Here is a 15,160-nt window from a genome sequence, read left to right as displayed (position 1 = left end):
CTGTCCACAGGAGATGTGAACAACTGAGAGGTATTCTGTGGGCTTCTCAGGAGGCCCTGGTGGAACTGATCTACCCAGAGTAAAAATCTTGACCATGCATACTTGTACTGTTGGCTTTTCCTCCTTCCCAGTCTTATTCCACTTGTGACCTCACTCTTACTTCCTGGGACCATGTCCTTCTTCCCAAAATATTTGTTCCAAAGTCTTGACTTAGGGTTTTTGAATAAACTCAACCTAAATGAAAATGAATCTCATTATTTAAATCCTAAGCTTAGAGCCTTATGTCTTGTACTCACATAAAACTTCAATGGACAGACATACCACACACAGTCAAGAGGATAACTTTAAAAAGGAATAAATTTTTGAACTCTTTCTACACTTTATATTGCAGTTCACTTCCTGTGACTCTGAAATATAGTTAACAAAATAACATGACTCAGTTGTCATCTCCAAAATGTATAGATGAGGTTTGGGTCAAGAATCTGTATGACTAGCTTATGCAGCTAGCAGGTGTTCTGAGAAAATACATCTCACATTTTATACCTTTCAGAACTGACATCATAGGAAGTTGTAGAAAACATGGTAACCTGAAAGTGACTCTACAGTTAAAAATGTCATCTGCCACTCTTATAGGTCCTATTGTACTTGATATGTCCATGTAAAGAATTGGTTGGACATCTCTTTCACTTTCCCTGGAACAGCACCAGGTTCTTTTAGGTGATTAGTTAATTCCTCCTGAATAAATGAGTGACCAGATGAGTAGTATATAGTAGTCTCTGTTTTCTCAACTCATAAAATAAATTGAGAATAATGTGCTTGACACATTTGTGGGAATTTTGGGGGGACAAAGTATTAATAGAATATTCATAAACTGTGAAAGTTATTAAAATTTATTATTGATACTATAATAATTTTGAGAAGAGAATAAATGGATGCAAATCTATCTAAATTTTATCCCTTTTTGTACTTTGTGTGAATTATGTGTTGGTATTTTAAGAAATTATAAGTAGTTCACAAGTCATTTAAAATAAAAACCATTGCTTTGAACTAATTTCATAGATAATTTTGAATTAGAATAAGACAACATATTAACTATCTGTAGTATTTGAAAACATCAGCAGAGAGTGGAAACAGGATGTGTTAGTGAATAACATACTTAATAGTCCATATATTTATTGTATAATAAGCTGTATTGCATTTGATACCTGCAAGCATGTCATTATAGGATTTTGATGTCTAGACTAGACATTGTAGTACCACAAGTCCTCAAGTTCTTAACAGAAAAGAGCTATTAGCAAATTTATGCAGTGAAGCTCAGTTTAATGTGATTTAATGAAATTTATTGAACTTTGTGCTCAATCCCTGTCATCTGCCCCTCCTGAGAACCCCATGAAACAAAGAGCTAAGGAGTCCATTTGTTTGGCCTCTAGGAGCAGAGAGCTGGAAGGAGGCAGGAGAGAAAGTGGAGCCTCTCCTTTTGGAGGTTGTCCTGGGAATCCTTAGGGGGGAGGGCTGTACTTTGGGGTTCAGTGCTGATTCCTTTTCTTAAGTGCAGATGTGCTATGTTGGCTTTCTAGGGCTGCTGTCACCAAGTACCACAATCTCAGGGGTTTGAAACAACAGAAATTTGTTGTCTTATAGACCTGGAGAAGTCCCAAACCAGCAAAATCTCAGGTCCAGGATCTTCTCCCTGAAGATGTTTCTTCCTCTGATTCCCCTGGCAATCCTTGACACGCTTTGATCATAGATGTGGCACTCCATTCTCTGCCCCTCTGTCTTTGCACGGCCTTCTCTCCTGCATGGACATGTTGTTCTTTTTCTTCTTGTTTTGCTGGTGCTGAGGATTGAACCCAGGGTCTAATGCATGGTAGGCAAGTATTTTACCACTGAGCCCTCTCCTCTTCTTATAAAGACAAAAACCATATGGTTTTAGGGTCCACTCTGATCTGTAATGATGTTATCTTTACTTAAGTAATTACAGCTGCAAACACCCTGGTTCCAAATAAGCACACATTCATCAGTACCTGGGGTGAAGACGTCAGCAAACCTTTTTGGGTTGACATGATTCAAAACACAGCATACATTATCCATATTTCTTTCCAAGAGAGAAAAGTAACGCACATATATGTAGGACATGTTTGAAGAGACTTAAGAATATTTGAAGTCAGAGAAGCAAGTGATAAAATGGTGCATTTTAGAAGTCAGATATACAAGTAATGAGATTATGATTACTGAGGTGACAAGAGTACTTGCCTTCCTTCTCTTGTGATGGATTCACTAGCCTGAGATGAACTATGGAAAAACTGAATCAGCTTCTGCCAACAGTGGAACATTGCAAACATCTTTTCAATGAGGAAAAGTGATGAGAAGCAACATTGTTCAGCATTGAGAGAAGTGTACAAGGACATATAGTGGTGGTATGCACGTTGGGTTTCCCCGCCATATTCAGAATACGAGCATATTTGATTTTGCTTCAGTTTTATCTACAGTTCAGCCATAAAGTGCTTCTTGCAACTCTAGTAACTCTTTGAGCAATAAGATTAAATGCATAATATCTTGGTCCACTGAAGAAAAGAAAGTAGTCTACAAGAAAGAAATAATTTATTGAATTAGCTTATAGAAGGTCTCAGATGTCTTGAATTAAAAATCCTTGCCTCCCATTCCAATATAGCAGTCAAATGCAAATGTGCTATTTAAAAATTTTAAAGAAATTTATTAACAGTTTTTTTCCTACTTACAATCTTGTAGGAAAACTGCATCCACTCTGCTTTCTATTCCTGGAAAGGTACTTGATATGCTTTTGGGATAACCTGGCTCCATGGATTGCCTTTGGTTATCATACCTAATAAGAACAAAATGTCACGTGATTTAAAACCAACATAGACTAGAATAACAGTTTTCTTTTAATTGCATATTTGTTACAAAGTACTACACACATGTTATCATTCATTCTTCACAATGTCCTAAGGAATGATTAATTTCTCTACTTAAGGGTACACACTTATTCGTAAAACATATGGGCTCCATTAATTCTAAAACAGGGTTCTGATTGCTGATGTGGGGTTACTTACCAAAACAAGAGCTTGTATTTTCTAAGGATTTTACTTAATTGCTATGCAACATGTCTGTGTATGTGTATGTGTGTGTGTGTGTGTGTGTGTGTGTGTATTAATGTGAATAGGTTCATCTTGTGCACCAAATTCTGCAAGCTGCCTGGACATTTGCTTGAGTGTGTCAGAATTTTGTTCATGAATGTGAATCTGCCTACATCTTTCTTTGTATCTCACCTTAGTGCTTTATGAGGATGTGCACTATTTCATGGTACAGAATCCTCAGTTATTTTGTACAGGCCATTTAATATTATAAAACATTAAATATTCAAATTAAAACTAAAAATTTTTATTCAATACATAAAAAATCAAATTTCACAATCATCTTGTGAAATGAATACATTCTCGTTAAATCTATCAAAGGCCAACTAGATTTTTAAGACCCGCAGGTGTCTGGCTGTTAGCGCTTGGCAGGCAGGACAGAGAAACACAGGTTTCAATTTCTAGTTGAAAAACAATATTATCTTACCTCCAGAATTGGTTGTTTACAAAAAAATATGTCTTTCTTTCAAAGGAAACAGCAGCATCAACAGCTCGGACAGTCCTTGGGAAGCCATAGTTTGATATATCCCTTGGATAACCTTGCTGAATGTCATAGCCACTCAGAGCCCAGTATTGGCTTCCTGTCAATGATTCAGGTTCTATGTTAAATAAAATTCTTCCATTTTCAGAAAATAATCAAAACCATTTCTTGATCTTGTATAAAGTCATCATACAAATGAAAATGGAACAGATCATCTTTGAAAGCCGTCCCTATGGCTCCTCCCTGTGCCTACAAAAACATCCAAACTCCTTATGCTACAACTTAATGTTTTATGTCCTGTGACTTCTACACAGATACTAAGTCATAGCCTTGAGAAATCCTACAAAGTCATGTCTGAGAGGAGGGTGGAGGAATACTAAAGATGGTCTAATGTCACCTTCTCATTTCGTTGATGAGAGTATTAGGGTCTGAAGAAGGTATAGCCTGCTCAAGTTCACATGGTGGTCAGTGGCCACACTGGGGCCAAGCCTGGACTCCTGGCAAGAGCCTGGCTGGTGCCAGGTTCTCCTTAGTTCACCTCTTCTGAACCTGCAGTGGACCACAAGGAAGCCCTGCCCCCACTCTTCAGGAAGAACTAACATAAGAAATATTTAGGAAGTTACCTTTGAATAGGAAAACTAGGTCTCTATCAAAATCCTCATAAGCAGCTTGAATGCCATTTGGCAAGGATGGCCAGAACAGAGAAATAAAATTGAGTTCGACTTGTCGCAGCTGAGGGTGTCGTCTCCAGAAGAACCTAGTGAAATACAAGGAGACACACATGCACATGCACACACACCAGTGTCAGGAGTCACATTTCTGTGGTTCTAGACTAGACATGGCCCTTATAAGATGGCTGGAGGATATAGCAATACAATGTGTGCAGTTTCCAGTGCAGTGATCAGCACAGGGCCAGGTTTTATGGTAACATTGCCCATATGGTGAGTACTTTACAGTTTTGGGCGCAGGTCACAGGAGTGATTTTATTTGATTACTTCACACACTGGCAAATCTTACTTTGTTAGTATCTACCATCATCGTATCTGCTAAATGATGAGGATGTATAATTGCTGACAAAAGCAATGCACACACATTCAACCTGTGATTCTGCAATCACAAAATGGTTGGTAGAAAAAATGAAAATTTCAATCAGTTTGAGAATTTACCCCATAGCTGGTTAAGTGACAGTGTCTATTTTCCTTGACTGATTTAGATAGAATTGAATTTTGCTCTAGTGTTGGCTACAGAAGTAAAAGGAAGGAATAGTTCAGTTAGTTCAGTTTCATACTTGTCTTTAAAGAAAAGTATTTCTCCACGGAGGGTGGTGATAGCATCAAATGTCAGTCGGGGGTCGCAGGTTGTAGGTGAGCTTGGTCCAGTAGGTTGGATCGGGTTGCTTGAAGGTCCTGGAGGGAAAAGTAAAAGCCTAAGCTTGACTCAGTGGACTTCAGATACTTCTTAGGAAGGCAAAGGGTCTTCACATGAGGAGAAAAGCTATCAGACTATCCCACAGGGCACCAAGGTCACTGTGCATTTGACCTCCTTCAAGTTTTAGTTCGTTTAGTAAGAGTAATAATGGTCTTCAGGTTTGGTTACAGGTTAAGTTGGAAAGTAAAGAAATTTGAATTCTATGTTCCTCCCTTGTAAATTCTAATCCTAGTATTCTCCCCCTTCTTGGCTCCTCTTTCTGTGTTTTTAGTCATTCCCTATCAACTTCCTCCTCCTCCACCAAAATTCACATGCAAGAAAGGATCTGATAATAGTCTTTTATTCTATAGCATAAGCCCAGTATGGTCTCAAATTCATTTATGTATCCCAGGCTGGCTTCAAACTTGCAACCTTCCCACCTCGGCTTCCTGCTAGGAATTGTAGGTTTGTGTCACCACACTTAGCCTCTACCCTCTTCTTTAAAGCTGTAAAGTAAATACCTAACTAAAAACCAAGAATGCAAAGTAAGCATGTAAGAGGCTTGCTCCCACAGGTCTCTTTTGCTAACAGTGTATTTACTACTGGTGACTTTCAGAGTTCAGTTTGAGCTTGCCCTGTGGACAGAGTCTAGAGAAGTTCAAAGGGAGAGATGCTCAGATGCTGGGCCTGTTGGGGGCTGTTCCCAGGTCCCATCGTGTTCTTCCAGTAACCTTACCGTAGATGGCCTGAATACCATTGATGTCATCTTGAGGGAGTGTGTAGGTGCTGGGTTCCCTGAACGCGTAGTTGGGATACATCAAAGCACTAGGGTCAGAGGAGTGAGAAAGCCCCAAGGAATGACCGAATTCATGAGCAGCAACAAGAAACAAGTTGTAATCTAAAATAAAAGGATGTATGGTGAATAGCTCCAAGTGGATCTGAGAGTGGCAGAAATATCTCAAAGATCAATCTTAAAGCCAGAACTTCCCATGGGGACATCCTACTCAAGCTCATCTTTTCCATTTTCTCTCCAGATTCCATTTCTTAATGGAGATTGGGAGGAATGGAGGTAGGGGTCACAAGTTGAGATTAGGTGACTATAACCTTCTTATCAAGTCTTAGTCAAGAAAGCTGCCTTTATTCCACTGTGCACATTTTATGGAAGTAGACTCTAAGCTTGGAGAAACGATTGTAGAGCTGTGGATCTCATGATTCTAGGGACCCTTGTCTTTGTGCTGCCACATCTTCTCCAGTGTCCTGGGCCATCAGTCTCATTTAGTAGAGTCTCAGGGATGGATAGTTAGAAAGGAAAGCTGCTTAGCCTTGGAATAGCCTCAGATGCAGAGCTGACTCACACAGGCCTCCTAATCCACATAGTCTAGCATGGTCCTTCCTTATTTCCATGCTGTCCAGGCAGCTCTAGGAATTCTCCACTGGAGATAGATTAACCTGCCTCTTATTGCTTCCTTTCTGTACTTTTAAATTTCCAACAGCAGAGTGCTTTTCCCAACTGGGAACTTTAAAACTCCCAAAGATTCCTTTTCCTCTCAATCCAGACCCTGGTCCTTTTCCTGGCTGTTAAGCTCTCCTGCATCTGGTTCTGGAACAGATTTGAGGGCTTGACTTCTGGTGTGAATCCTTTAGTCCAGCCAATGTATAATCCTTCTTCATAAACACACCGGGCATTTTCCTACAAGCCTACTTAAAAAAACATCATTATGTAGTACCTACCACACGCTAGGCAGCTTAATAATGTTTAATCCTGAAAACATTTTTGTGAAGTTTTAGTAGCAATATTTTTACAGAAAGTTACTAAAGCCTAAAGATTTTGGATATCTTATTATTGGTCTTGAAATGAGTAAGTAGATCTGGGGACAAATCCCAGTATAATGGAAAGACCAATGACCTTCCCAAAACGTTTGATTTCCTTTTGGTAATCATTCTAGCCAAATTCTACCCATGCTCCAAGACTTGCTTTCTTATCATCATATCCTTCCATTCATGCATTCAGGAATGCATTTTAAAAAAATCCTCGAATGCCCAGATAATTGTGCAAGAGGCTGTGGGAGATTTGTGGTCACTCTCTGCTCTCCAGGAATGAAAAAAGGGAGTTACATGTGCAAATAACTTGTATGTACAGAATCATGAGAGAGAACAGTTAGAAATGGCATACGAAGGCTGTCCAATCTTTGGAGAAGGTCTCATTTCCTGTTGAAGATAAACTAGAAGGTGGCCTTTGTCATAGAAAGGGTAGATGAAAGACAGATTTTGAAAAGTAGGTTTTGAGGGCATGGAAAGGGAATTTCAGGAAGAGGAAGCAATGTGAGCAAAGACAGGGGAGATGGAAAGGGCAGGAGATGACCTAGAAACGGTCACTGCACAATGAGGCTGGTGTGTGTGAAATATGAAGACAAGCCAAGAAAGATGAGGGTGGAAAGTCACTCAGGACCTTCAGTGCCAAGTGAAAGAATTAGGACATGACTTGGTGCAAACTATATTAACACTGGTACTTTGAAGCAGGAGAGTAATATAACCCAGGGTTGACTTTCCAAAGACAAAGTTTTCTGCAATGTTAGGAAAATTAGAGCAGAGATTGGAGGGAGAGAGTATAGACAGGAATCCTGATCAGTAAGTATAGGAAAGAGGTAATGACCACTTACATTAGTGGGCAGGGCTATAGGAATACAAAGTCATGGAAAGTCATTTATCTTTGGCTACATACAACTCCTAGCTCAGGGACTTAGGTAGAGCAGACACTGACAACACTGACACTGAGAAAATGGTGGGAAAAACAGATGCTCAACAAGGAAAAATGTATCTGTCCTTTATTTTTTAAAAAGTTCTGTGGCATATTGTCATCCACAGCCTTGTCAGTCAACACCACCACATGGTCTGGATTTACCTACTCTCAGTTCTTTTCTTCCTTCCAGGCAGCCCAGCCCTTCTTATCATTAGCTTTCTCCTAAAAGAAGTGGTTTGCTATGTCTCATTGAAAAAGAGTTCCACAAAATGAAACAAGAGGAGAGAATGCAGCTGCTCTTTTCTAGAGGATGAATGAATCTGATTATTTTTGGATTTCTAAAAATTTTAAGACTAGGCCTTTTCAAGCATCATTCAGTTTTGGAATATTAAAAAAAGATGTGACCTTTACATAGTTTGTGTTGCAGCTATGCCACTGCCAGGGAGAGCAGCTATAGATGACACATAAACAAATGAGTGTGGCTTCCTTAGTACAACTTTATATAAGCAGGGGTCAGGCAGGCTTTGGCCAGGGTTTGGAGTTTTTGGATCCCTGCCTGCTATGGTTTGAATGTCTCAGAAATCCATGTGAGAAAAACTTAACAGTGCAGCAGTGTTGGGAGGTGGGACCCGAGGGGAAGTAGTTAGATAAATGCTATTGTGAAAAGGGCTCGAGGCACCAGTTCATTCTCTTTTGTCCTCTCTCGCTCTTCTTCCTTCTACCACATGAGGATGAGCAAGAAGGACCTCACCAGAGGCCAGCGCCTTGCGATTGGGCTTCCCAGGCTCTAAGACCATGAGGAAATAAATTTCTCTTCTTTATCAATTGTCTAGTTTCAGGTTTTCTGTTTTAGCAGCACAAATGGATTTACTGCCCTAGGAAATAAGGTCAGTAATTAGTTTTGGCATTTTTAAAAAAACCTAACCCGACAGCTTATCTTTAGGTACAAGGCATTTAAATGATCTTCTCGGCTGTTTCCAACATTACAGTAACTTGAGTGGGTGAGTATGCGTGCACGAGTGTGCAGATTGTAATGGGGTGAACTTACTCATAGAGCTTTGGGTCCACGTTTCATCGGCATCAAAATGAGCATCTCCTCCAATGCCTTGTCCTGGTTGAAAGGCATGTGCAAGGATTCCATTGGGCCCATCAAATGGAGAATTGTCACCATGATCTGCAATGAAGCAACTTGAGGTGAGTCCCTGCCGAGTCTCAGGTTAGCCAGGGAAAGCAAAACTGAGCATGACAGCTGTGAGCCTACCTCTTCGGTAAAATGCAATGTTGATGTCTGCTTCTCCCTGTGAGATCCTGGTGAAGGTCAAGCGTGATGCCACACTCCAGATTTGAAAGGCTTTCTCAATGGCGGCTTCCACCTCAGCCACTGACAGCTGTGGGGTATAGTTTATGATCCTTCAAAACAAGAAGGTGCATCAAGCACGTGTTGTTGTTTAGAACAGCCTTCCATCAGAAGACTGAGTTGCTCTATTTTGCACATGAATGAGGTAGACGTGCAATGTGTGCCCACTGGAGGGGGTATAAGAGGGAGGGCAAGTCCCAGGACTGAAGACAGACAGGGGTCTGGACAAGTTACTCCATGTCTTTTAAGCCTCAGTGTCCATATTCATAAAATAAGGATAACTAAGTAGGATCCCTCTTGTATGGTTGTTGTGGGGATTAAATACATGTAAAACATTTAATTTACTACTTGTCTTGTTCCACAGACACCGGGTACTGTCATTATTATTACCAAGACGTATAAAAGGAGAGGCTACATTCTTTCTAGGAATGATTAAGCTTTTTCTTAGTCGAAAAGTGAGTTCTTAGAGAGACAGTCTCATACTGTCACAGTCCTCTTTAGATTGTCAGAGAAGGAAGACAAGAATGGTATGGTTTAGAGTTAAAAGAACCCAGGGGAGCTCTACCCCTTCATTCTCGTATTTGCTCAGTATTCACAGTCTGCAAGGACAAGGACATTTATATATTTGTCCCTGGTATATCCCAAGTCCTAGAACAGTGTCATAAGATCATCACTACAGGCTGAGTGAATGAGGTCTGAAACTAGAAATGTCACCTGTAAGTCAGATCAGTGTGTTTCCACTTGGGGTTTCCAGGGGTTAACAAAAACCCAGCACCGTCAGGCACTCCACAGCGAGGCTTTTCCATCATCTCCAGAGTTTCCATATCTGGCTCCCCCGTCACATTCAACCCAAAAAATCGCTGCATTTCTTTAAGCTTTTCTGTAATCATACTAGCGCCTTTCTTCTTTGCAGATTGGTATTGGCCACTTGGTAAGTGGTAGAACTTCTCCAGATAGTTCTGGATGAGATAAGCATACAAGGGTCCTTGCTGTGAGACTGCTTTCAGTTCTCTGGGTATTTTGCAATTCCTTCTAAGCTACTGCAGAGCTCAAAACCAGAGCTAGTAACCTGTCAGATGCTGGAATAATGACAACTTGGAGAGAACGATGCCCGTTAGCAAGAACAGCCCTCTGTTCAGCTCTCTGGTTCGTGTTTATGCATAAAGTGATTTTCTAAGGAGCTGACGAGGACCCCTCACGTACAGAAAACTACTGTACAGCCTGCTTATTCTTATTAAAAATAAGAATCGCACTTTTTTTTTAAAGGACATATTTGCTGTACAGGCGGATTCATGGCGACAATTCCTAATAGGCTTACATTGTACATTGGTTAGATCACCCCCACTATCCCTCGCTCCCCCTCCTGCCCCACTTAAAGCAACTTCAAGAGGTTTTATTGCTCTGCTTCATATAAGTCTATGATGTCCGTCCACCATATTCCCTCACCTTCACCTGCATTTACCATCTCCTCTCCCACAAGTATCCCCCCAACTGTACCTATATTACAGTCCTGTCTTTCGTTACTAATGTTTAAGTTGATGTTCCAATGAGTTTCCATTTGCGTCCCTGCTGTGAGTCTACTTTACTTTGGTCCGTTCAACCCCTTCTATTACTCTCCCCTACCAACCTTTATCTCCCACCTCCCCCATTTTTCAACAGCTTTCAGTATACATCCTTACATCCTCTACCTTCACAGATGTCATGCTTTTGATATTGTTGACACTCTATCATTCTCTCTGCCTTTCCCTCCTTCCCTGAGTTCCATAGAGTCCTTCCACTGTTGTGTTCTACATACAAATTTAAACTTCTGTTGAGGTATTAGTTACATCAATGCAGTTTTTCTTTTTCAGTCCTCTTTTTCACTAGTGCAAATGCTAGCTCAGAGAGATGGAACTTACCAAGTAACAGTTTAGGTCCCAACTCACCAGGGTGCATCTCAAATGAGAATCAATAATTTCAAAAGAAGAACTACAGTTTCATTGATAAACCATTTTATTTACCAAGAGAATCCTTTGGAGGGGGCCAGCATTCATTTGGAAGTCAAGTTATGAAAGCGTTTATAAGTCAATTGTAAGACTTCTTTATCTCACCTTACGTAGACTGAATACCTGGCATGACAGCAGACTTTGGGGTCAGATAGGTTCTGACAAATCTTAGCTCTGCCATGGATGAACTAGGAGCACTTGGACACATTACTTACTGATTTTAGATTCAATTTTGTCTCTAAAATTCCCTTCACAGGGTTGTCATGGAATGCTTAGCAGAAGATTTCAGAGTGAACACTCAATGGACTCTACCTATTAATTCAGAGCTTACTGTTATGATTATATGAAAAATTCTATGAACAATGCCTTTCTAAAACTGTAACACTATTGTGACAGCATTCCCTTGTATTTCTTAAAAATTTGGCCTGACTTTTATACTCTAAAACAATGAGGAAAAGCTGTTGGTTTTGCTTTTATAATGCTTTCAAGAGTTTGTAAACAATATGCGGCCTGATGCTGGGGAACCTGATTGCACAATGCTTTTATTTTTATCTTAGTAGAGTCTCCCATCCTTGTGCTCTCTTCTGCACATGGCATTTTTGGCTGCAAAGAAATATCCATGTTGGAAGTTGCAGACATCTAGTAACTGCCAACTGTTTTGTTTTTAATTTGGTATTGAGAATCAAACCAAGGGCAAATGTTCTACCATTGAGCTATGCCTCCAGCCCAACATGTAGTGGCTGGATTGCAGGTATATTGGAAGAGAAAATCCTAGGGAAGAAAGTAATCAAAATGTTTCATTTATTTATTTCTATTTATAAAACCATTTCTTCTCAAAGGATTCCCAGCTGGCTTTGAAGTATTGAGCTTGTTTTCATGTCTAGGTTTTTGAGGGCCAGTCTTGCTGGATTGAAACCCTCCAAATGATTGAAAGGAGAGGTTGAACCTCAAAAAACTCATCCAGATAATTTCTTTCAAGCTGTTTAGATTAAAAAGAGAACCTAGCCAAGTTATGTTGCAAGTATTTATGGAACTGTCACAATGAAACCCCCAGTACAACTATTATATGCTAATAAAATTGTTAAAAAAGAGAAAACAGCCCTCACAATTTCCTAATAGTCAGCAAATAAACCACACAGCCAATTGATAGTTAATTTACCTTAACAATTTTTGCAGCTTTTTCTTCTGAGAGTTCAGAAGGTACTGGAAGGGCCATGGCCAGCTGCATATGGAGTGCCAACAGCAATGGAAGTGCCTTTGGACAGAGCATGATCTGTTCTTCAAACTCCCTCCCTTGGCTCTCTCCTTGTTCCTCTGGGTATATCCCTTCTCCTGGTGGGTACCTGGAAGTTCACACGATCATGTCACTCACCGCTTGCTTTTGGGCCCTTATAAAGCCATCATGTCTTACACACTTGCTACATCAGGAATATGAAGCAACACAGGTTAATTACACCCTGACAGTTTTGCAATTCTTAAATGTGAGCTAGTACCCAAAGTAGGGGAGTTCTTCAATAGAAAACAAAGCATGATTAGCTGCTCTTGGCTTTGGGGTTTTTTAGTTAGGTATTTACTTCTGCAAAGCTTTCTGGTCAAGGAGAAGGAAAAGTCATCAATTCTGACGCTCTGGTTTACATTTCTGGCCTTGTATGAACTTAGGTTGTGGTGGAGGTTGTGGAGCCCAACCGCAGAATCTGTGTACTTACCACTCGTGCTGTCTGGGAGGAGAGTGTGTGTGGTCACCACGCAGGCTTTGTGAGGGAGGAGGGTCTACTGCGGCATCTGCACGATGTGGCTTTGACACCAGTCTACTAAAAACCTCCAATCTGCAAGCTAGATGTTCCACTGAGAAAGCAAAGGCAAAACTGCGGATGGTGGTGGTAACAAACACTTGCTAAGTACTTCTGAGTCCCCCACAGCGTGCGTCCCACGCAGCCCCGGGAGGGAAATACCGCATTGTCATCTCCATCGTAGAGAAGATGCAGGGAGGGTTAGATGCCTTGTGCAAGTCACACGCTCCGTTTGTGGAGGAGCCAGGACTCCACCCTGGGTGGGATGTGGAGAGAGGCTGAGCTGGCAGCGACGTCAGCCTTGGCCTCACGGTCTCCCACGTGAACCCCTTTGTCCCATATTTATGGACTAGAAAACAAGGGAGAGAGCGTGAGATGTCTTATGCGTTCCCAAGGGAGTAAGCGGCTGAGGAGGGTCTGCCACGCCTGGTTACACAGGGGCCTGCCTTGGTCAGAGGCCCGTGGGCTTCCGTTCAATCTCAAAACGGTCTCATTTATTCTGACTCCACCTGCATGTTACACACACAGCCTTGTGCATATTCCCTCACACGTATAGTGTGTGTACATATTTTTGCGAACGTTCTTCCACATTTGATATGTCGATATGTATTAAATACAGTGTGCTAACATGTGAACAGTGTCTTTGCATGAGATGCTATGATAAGGATTTCAGTTCTTTCCTGATGTCTCCCGGGAGCTTTGTAAAGAGTCCAAAGAAGCATGTTCTGTGTTACAACGTATCTGTGTTCACTGCCACATGCTGGTGGCATGACGGGTGCTAGAGGACTGGAGAGAAGTTAGTGGGGGTCAGAAGAGATGCTGTGGGGGTCTGGAGGAAAGAGCAGCGGTGGGGGAGGTGGGACAAGGAAGGCTTCATGAGGGGAGGGGCGCTTTGAGCTGGACCTTGAAGCAGAGGAAGAATGTGGACGCGTGGACATGTGGTGATCAATTCCTTGTACAAATGTGGTGATTGTCCCCAAAGTTGTACGAGTTGTTCTAAGAGCCTGATCATGTTAGTCCTCCCTGGGTGTGCAATTAATGTTGTTTTTTCCACATTAAGTCCTTGTGAAAAAACCCCTTTTACTGAATTAAAATGTCTTAATATTTTTCAACTCCTATGTTGACTTATTTCAACATACTGGCATATTTGCGAAGTTAAAGACATACTTTCTTCTGAATGTTAATGACAGGTGATTTAAATGCAAACCCAAAACACTGGCAAACTCAGTTCTTTGCATTTGCATGTAAATACTGTGTTTTAAAAATAGAATTCTGAAGCCAGGCACCAGTGACTCATACTTGTAATCCTTTGGAGGCTGAGATTGGGAGGATCGCAGTTTGAGGCCAGCCCAGGCAAAAAGTTTCTGAAACCCCCATCCCGGCCAATAGCTGGGCTCAGTGACATGTGCCTGTCATCCCAAGCTATGTAGTAGGCTGAGATCAGGAAGATTGTGGTTCCAGGCCTGCTCACATCCCAAAGTTCATGAGTTCTGTTTTCTCTTGATGGAAAAAAAGCTGGGCATGATGGAGTCCACCTGTCATCTCAGCAACAGCAGGAAGTGTAAAACAAGAGGATGGTAGAGCAAAAAGGGTTGAAGTGTGATCCAGGTGGTACAGTGCCTGTTTAGCAAGAGTGAAGCCCTCAGTTCAAACCCTAGTACTGTCAAAAAAAAAAAAAATGGAATTTGAGTCTGGATTTCTGACACAGATCTGGCCCTGGTGCTGTATTTGTTTTCAGGGCCTCAAGTTTGGGCTTTCTGAATCTTTTCTCCACATCTGACCACCACTTGCCTTCAAGGTATGTAATGCCTGGGACCCAGCGTTCCCCCAGGACTCTCACCAAAATATCAACCATCAGTCCTTTATTACCTCAGTGTGAACTTCCGGGCTTTTGCCTTTTAAGTGGATTAGATAGGAAAAAATAAGCAAACAAATTGTAGAAATGAGGGGATTTTCCCCCCTTATAATTGCAGTTCTACAGTAAGTGAAGAAGATGGAAGAAATCTAGTTTTACATAGAGAACATGTAAGCAATGGTAGGCTTCCTCCTACCCCTGACAGTTCTTCTTGTCTGGTGAGTGGTTCCAAGCAGAATAGCAAGCTGCATTTTTATAGCTCAGTTGGCCCTTTAGACCTGAAAGATAAAGTTGATTTCATAAACCCATTTTCTCGTCAGTTACAAAAGAATGAGTCCAACCATCTGGGCTGTGCCTATGAAATCAACTTTCAGAACCTTCTATTTGTCCTAA

General features: G+C 41.2%; 1 protein-coding gene across 2 annotated transcripts; it reads right to left on the bottom strand.

The window, feature by feature from the left end:
• Nucleotides 1-965: 965 nt before the first annotated feature.
• Nucleotides 966-13,150, bottom strand: Mmp8 (matrix metallopeptidase 8). Of its 2 annotated transcripts, XM_020168080.2 has the most exons (11): nucleotides 12,829-13,149; nucleotides 12,282-12,465; nucleotides 9,852-10,096; nucleotides 9,042-9,190; nucleotides 8,829-8,954; nucleotides 5,777-5,938; nucleotides 4,922-5,039; nucleotides 4,257-4,390; nucleotides 3,580-3,733; nucleotides 2,739-2,842; nucleotides 967-2,583 (listed from the first exon to the last, which is right to left on the bottom strand). In XM_020168080.2, the coding sequence occupies exons 2-11, from the start codon at nucleotides 12,390-12,392 to the stop codon at nucleotides 2,480-2,482; spliced, it is 1,407 nt and encodes a 468-aa protein (XP_020023669.1). In that variant the 5' UTR covers nucleotides 12,393-12,465; nucleotides 12,829-13,149; the 3' UTR covers nucleotides 967-2,479. The 2 variants fall into 2 exon arrangements, with proteins under 2 accessions (XP_073922924.1, XP_020023669.1); XM_074066823.1 differs by lacking the exon at nucleotides 9,852-10,096 and having other exon boundaries at nucleotides 966-2,583; nucleotides 9,042-9,168; nucleotides 12,829-13,150.
• Between the last annotated feature and the right edge of the window lie 2,010 nt (nucleotides 13,151-15,160).

This window comes from Castor canadensis, chromosome 2, assembly GCF_047511655.1.
Source record: "Castor canadensis chromosome 2, mCasCan1.hap1v2, whole genome shotgun sequence".
Lineage (NCBI taxonomy): Eukaryota > Metazoa > Chordata > Mammalia > Rodentia > Castoridae > Castor > Castor canadensis.
The sequence above is the reverse complement of the archived record's forward strand: the minus strand, read 5'-3'. Positions and strand labels throughout refer to the sequence as shown.

Coding starts and splice junctions, on each gene's coding strand:
- Mmp8 (XM_020168080.2), bottom strand. CDS start 12,392: ATGCTCTGTCCAAAGGCACTTCCATTGCTGTTGGCACTCCATATGCAG. Junction 9,191..9,851: donor CACACTGATCTGACTTACAG/GTGACATTTCTA, acceptor CTTGTTTTGAAG/GATCATAAACTATACCCCAC. Junction 8,955..9,041: donor CATTGCATTTTACCGAAGAG/GTAGGCTCACAG, acceptor GCTTCATTGCAG/ATCATGGTGACAATTCTCCA.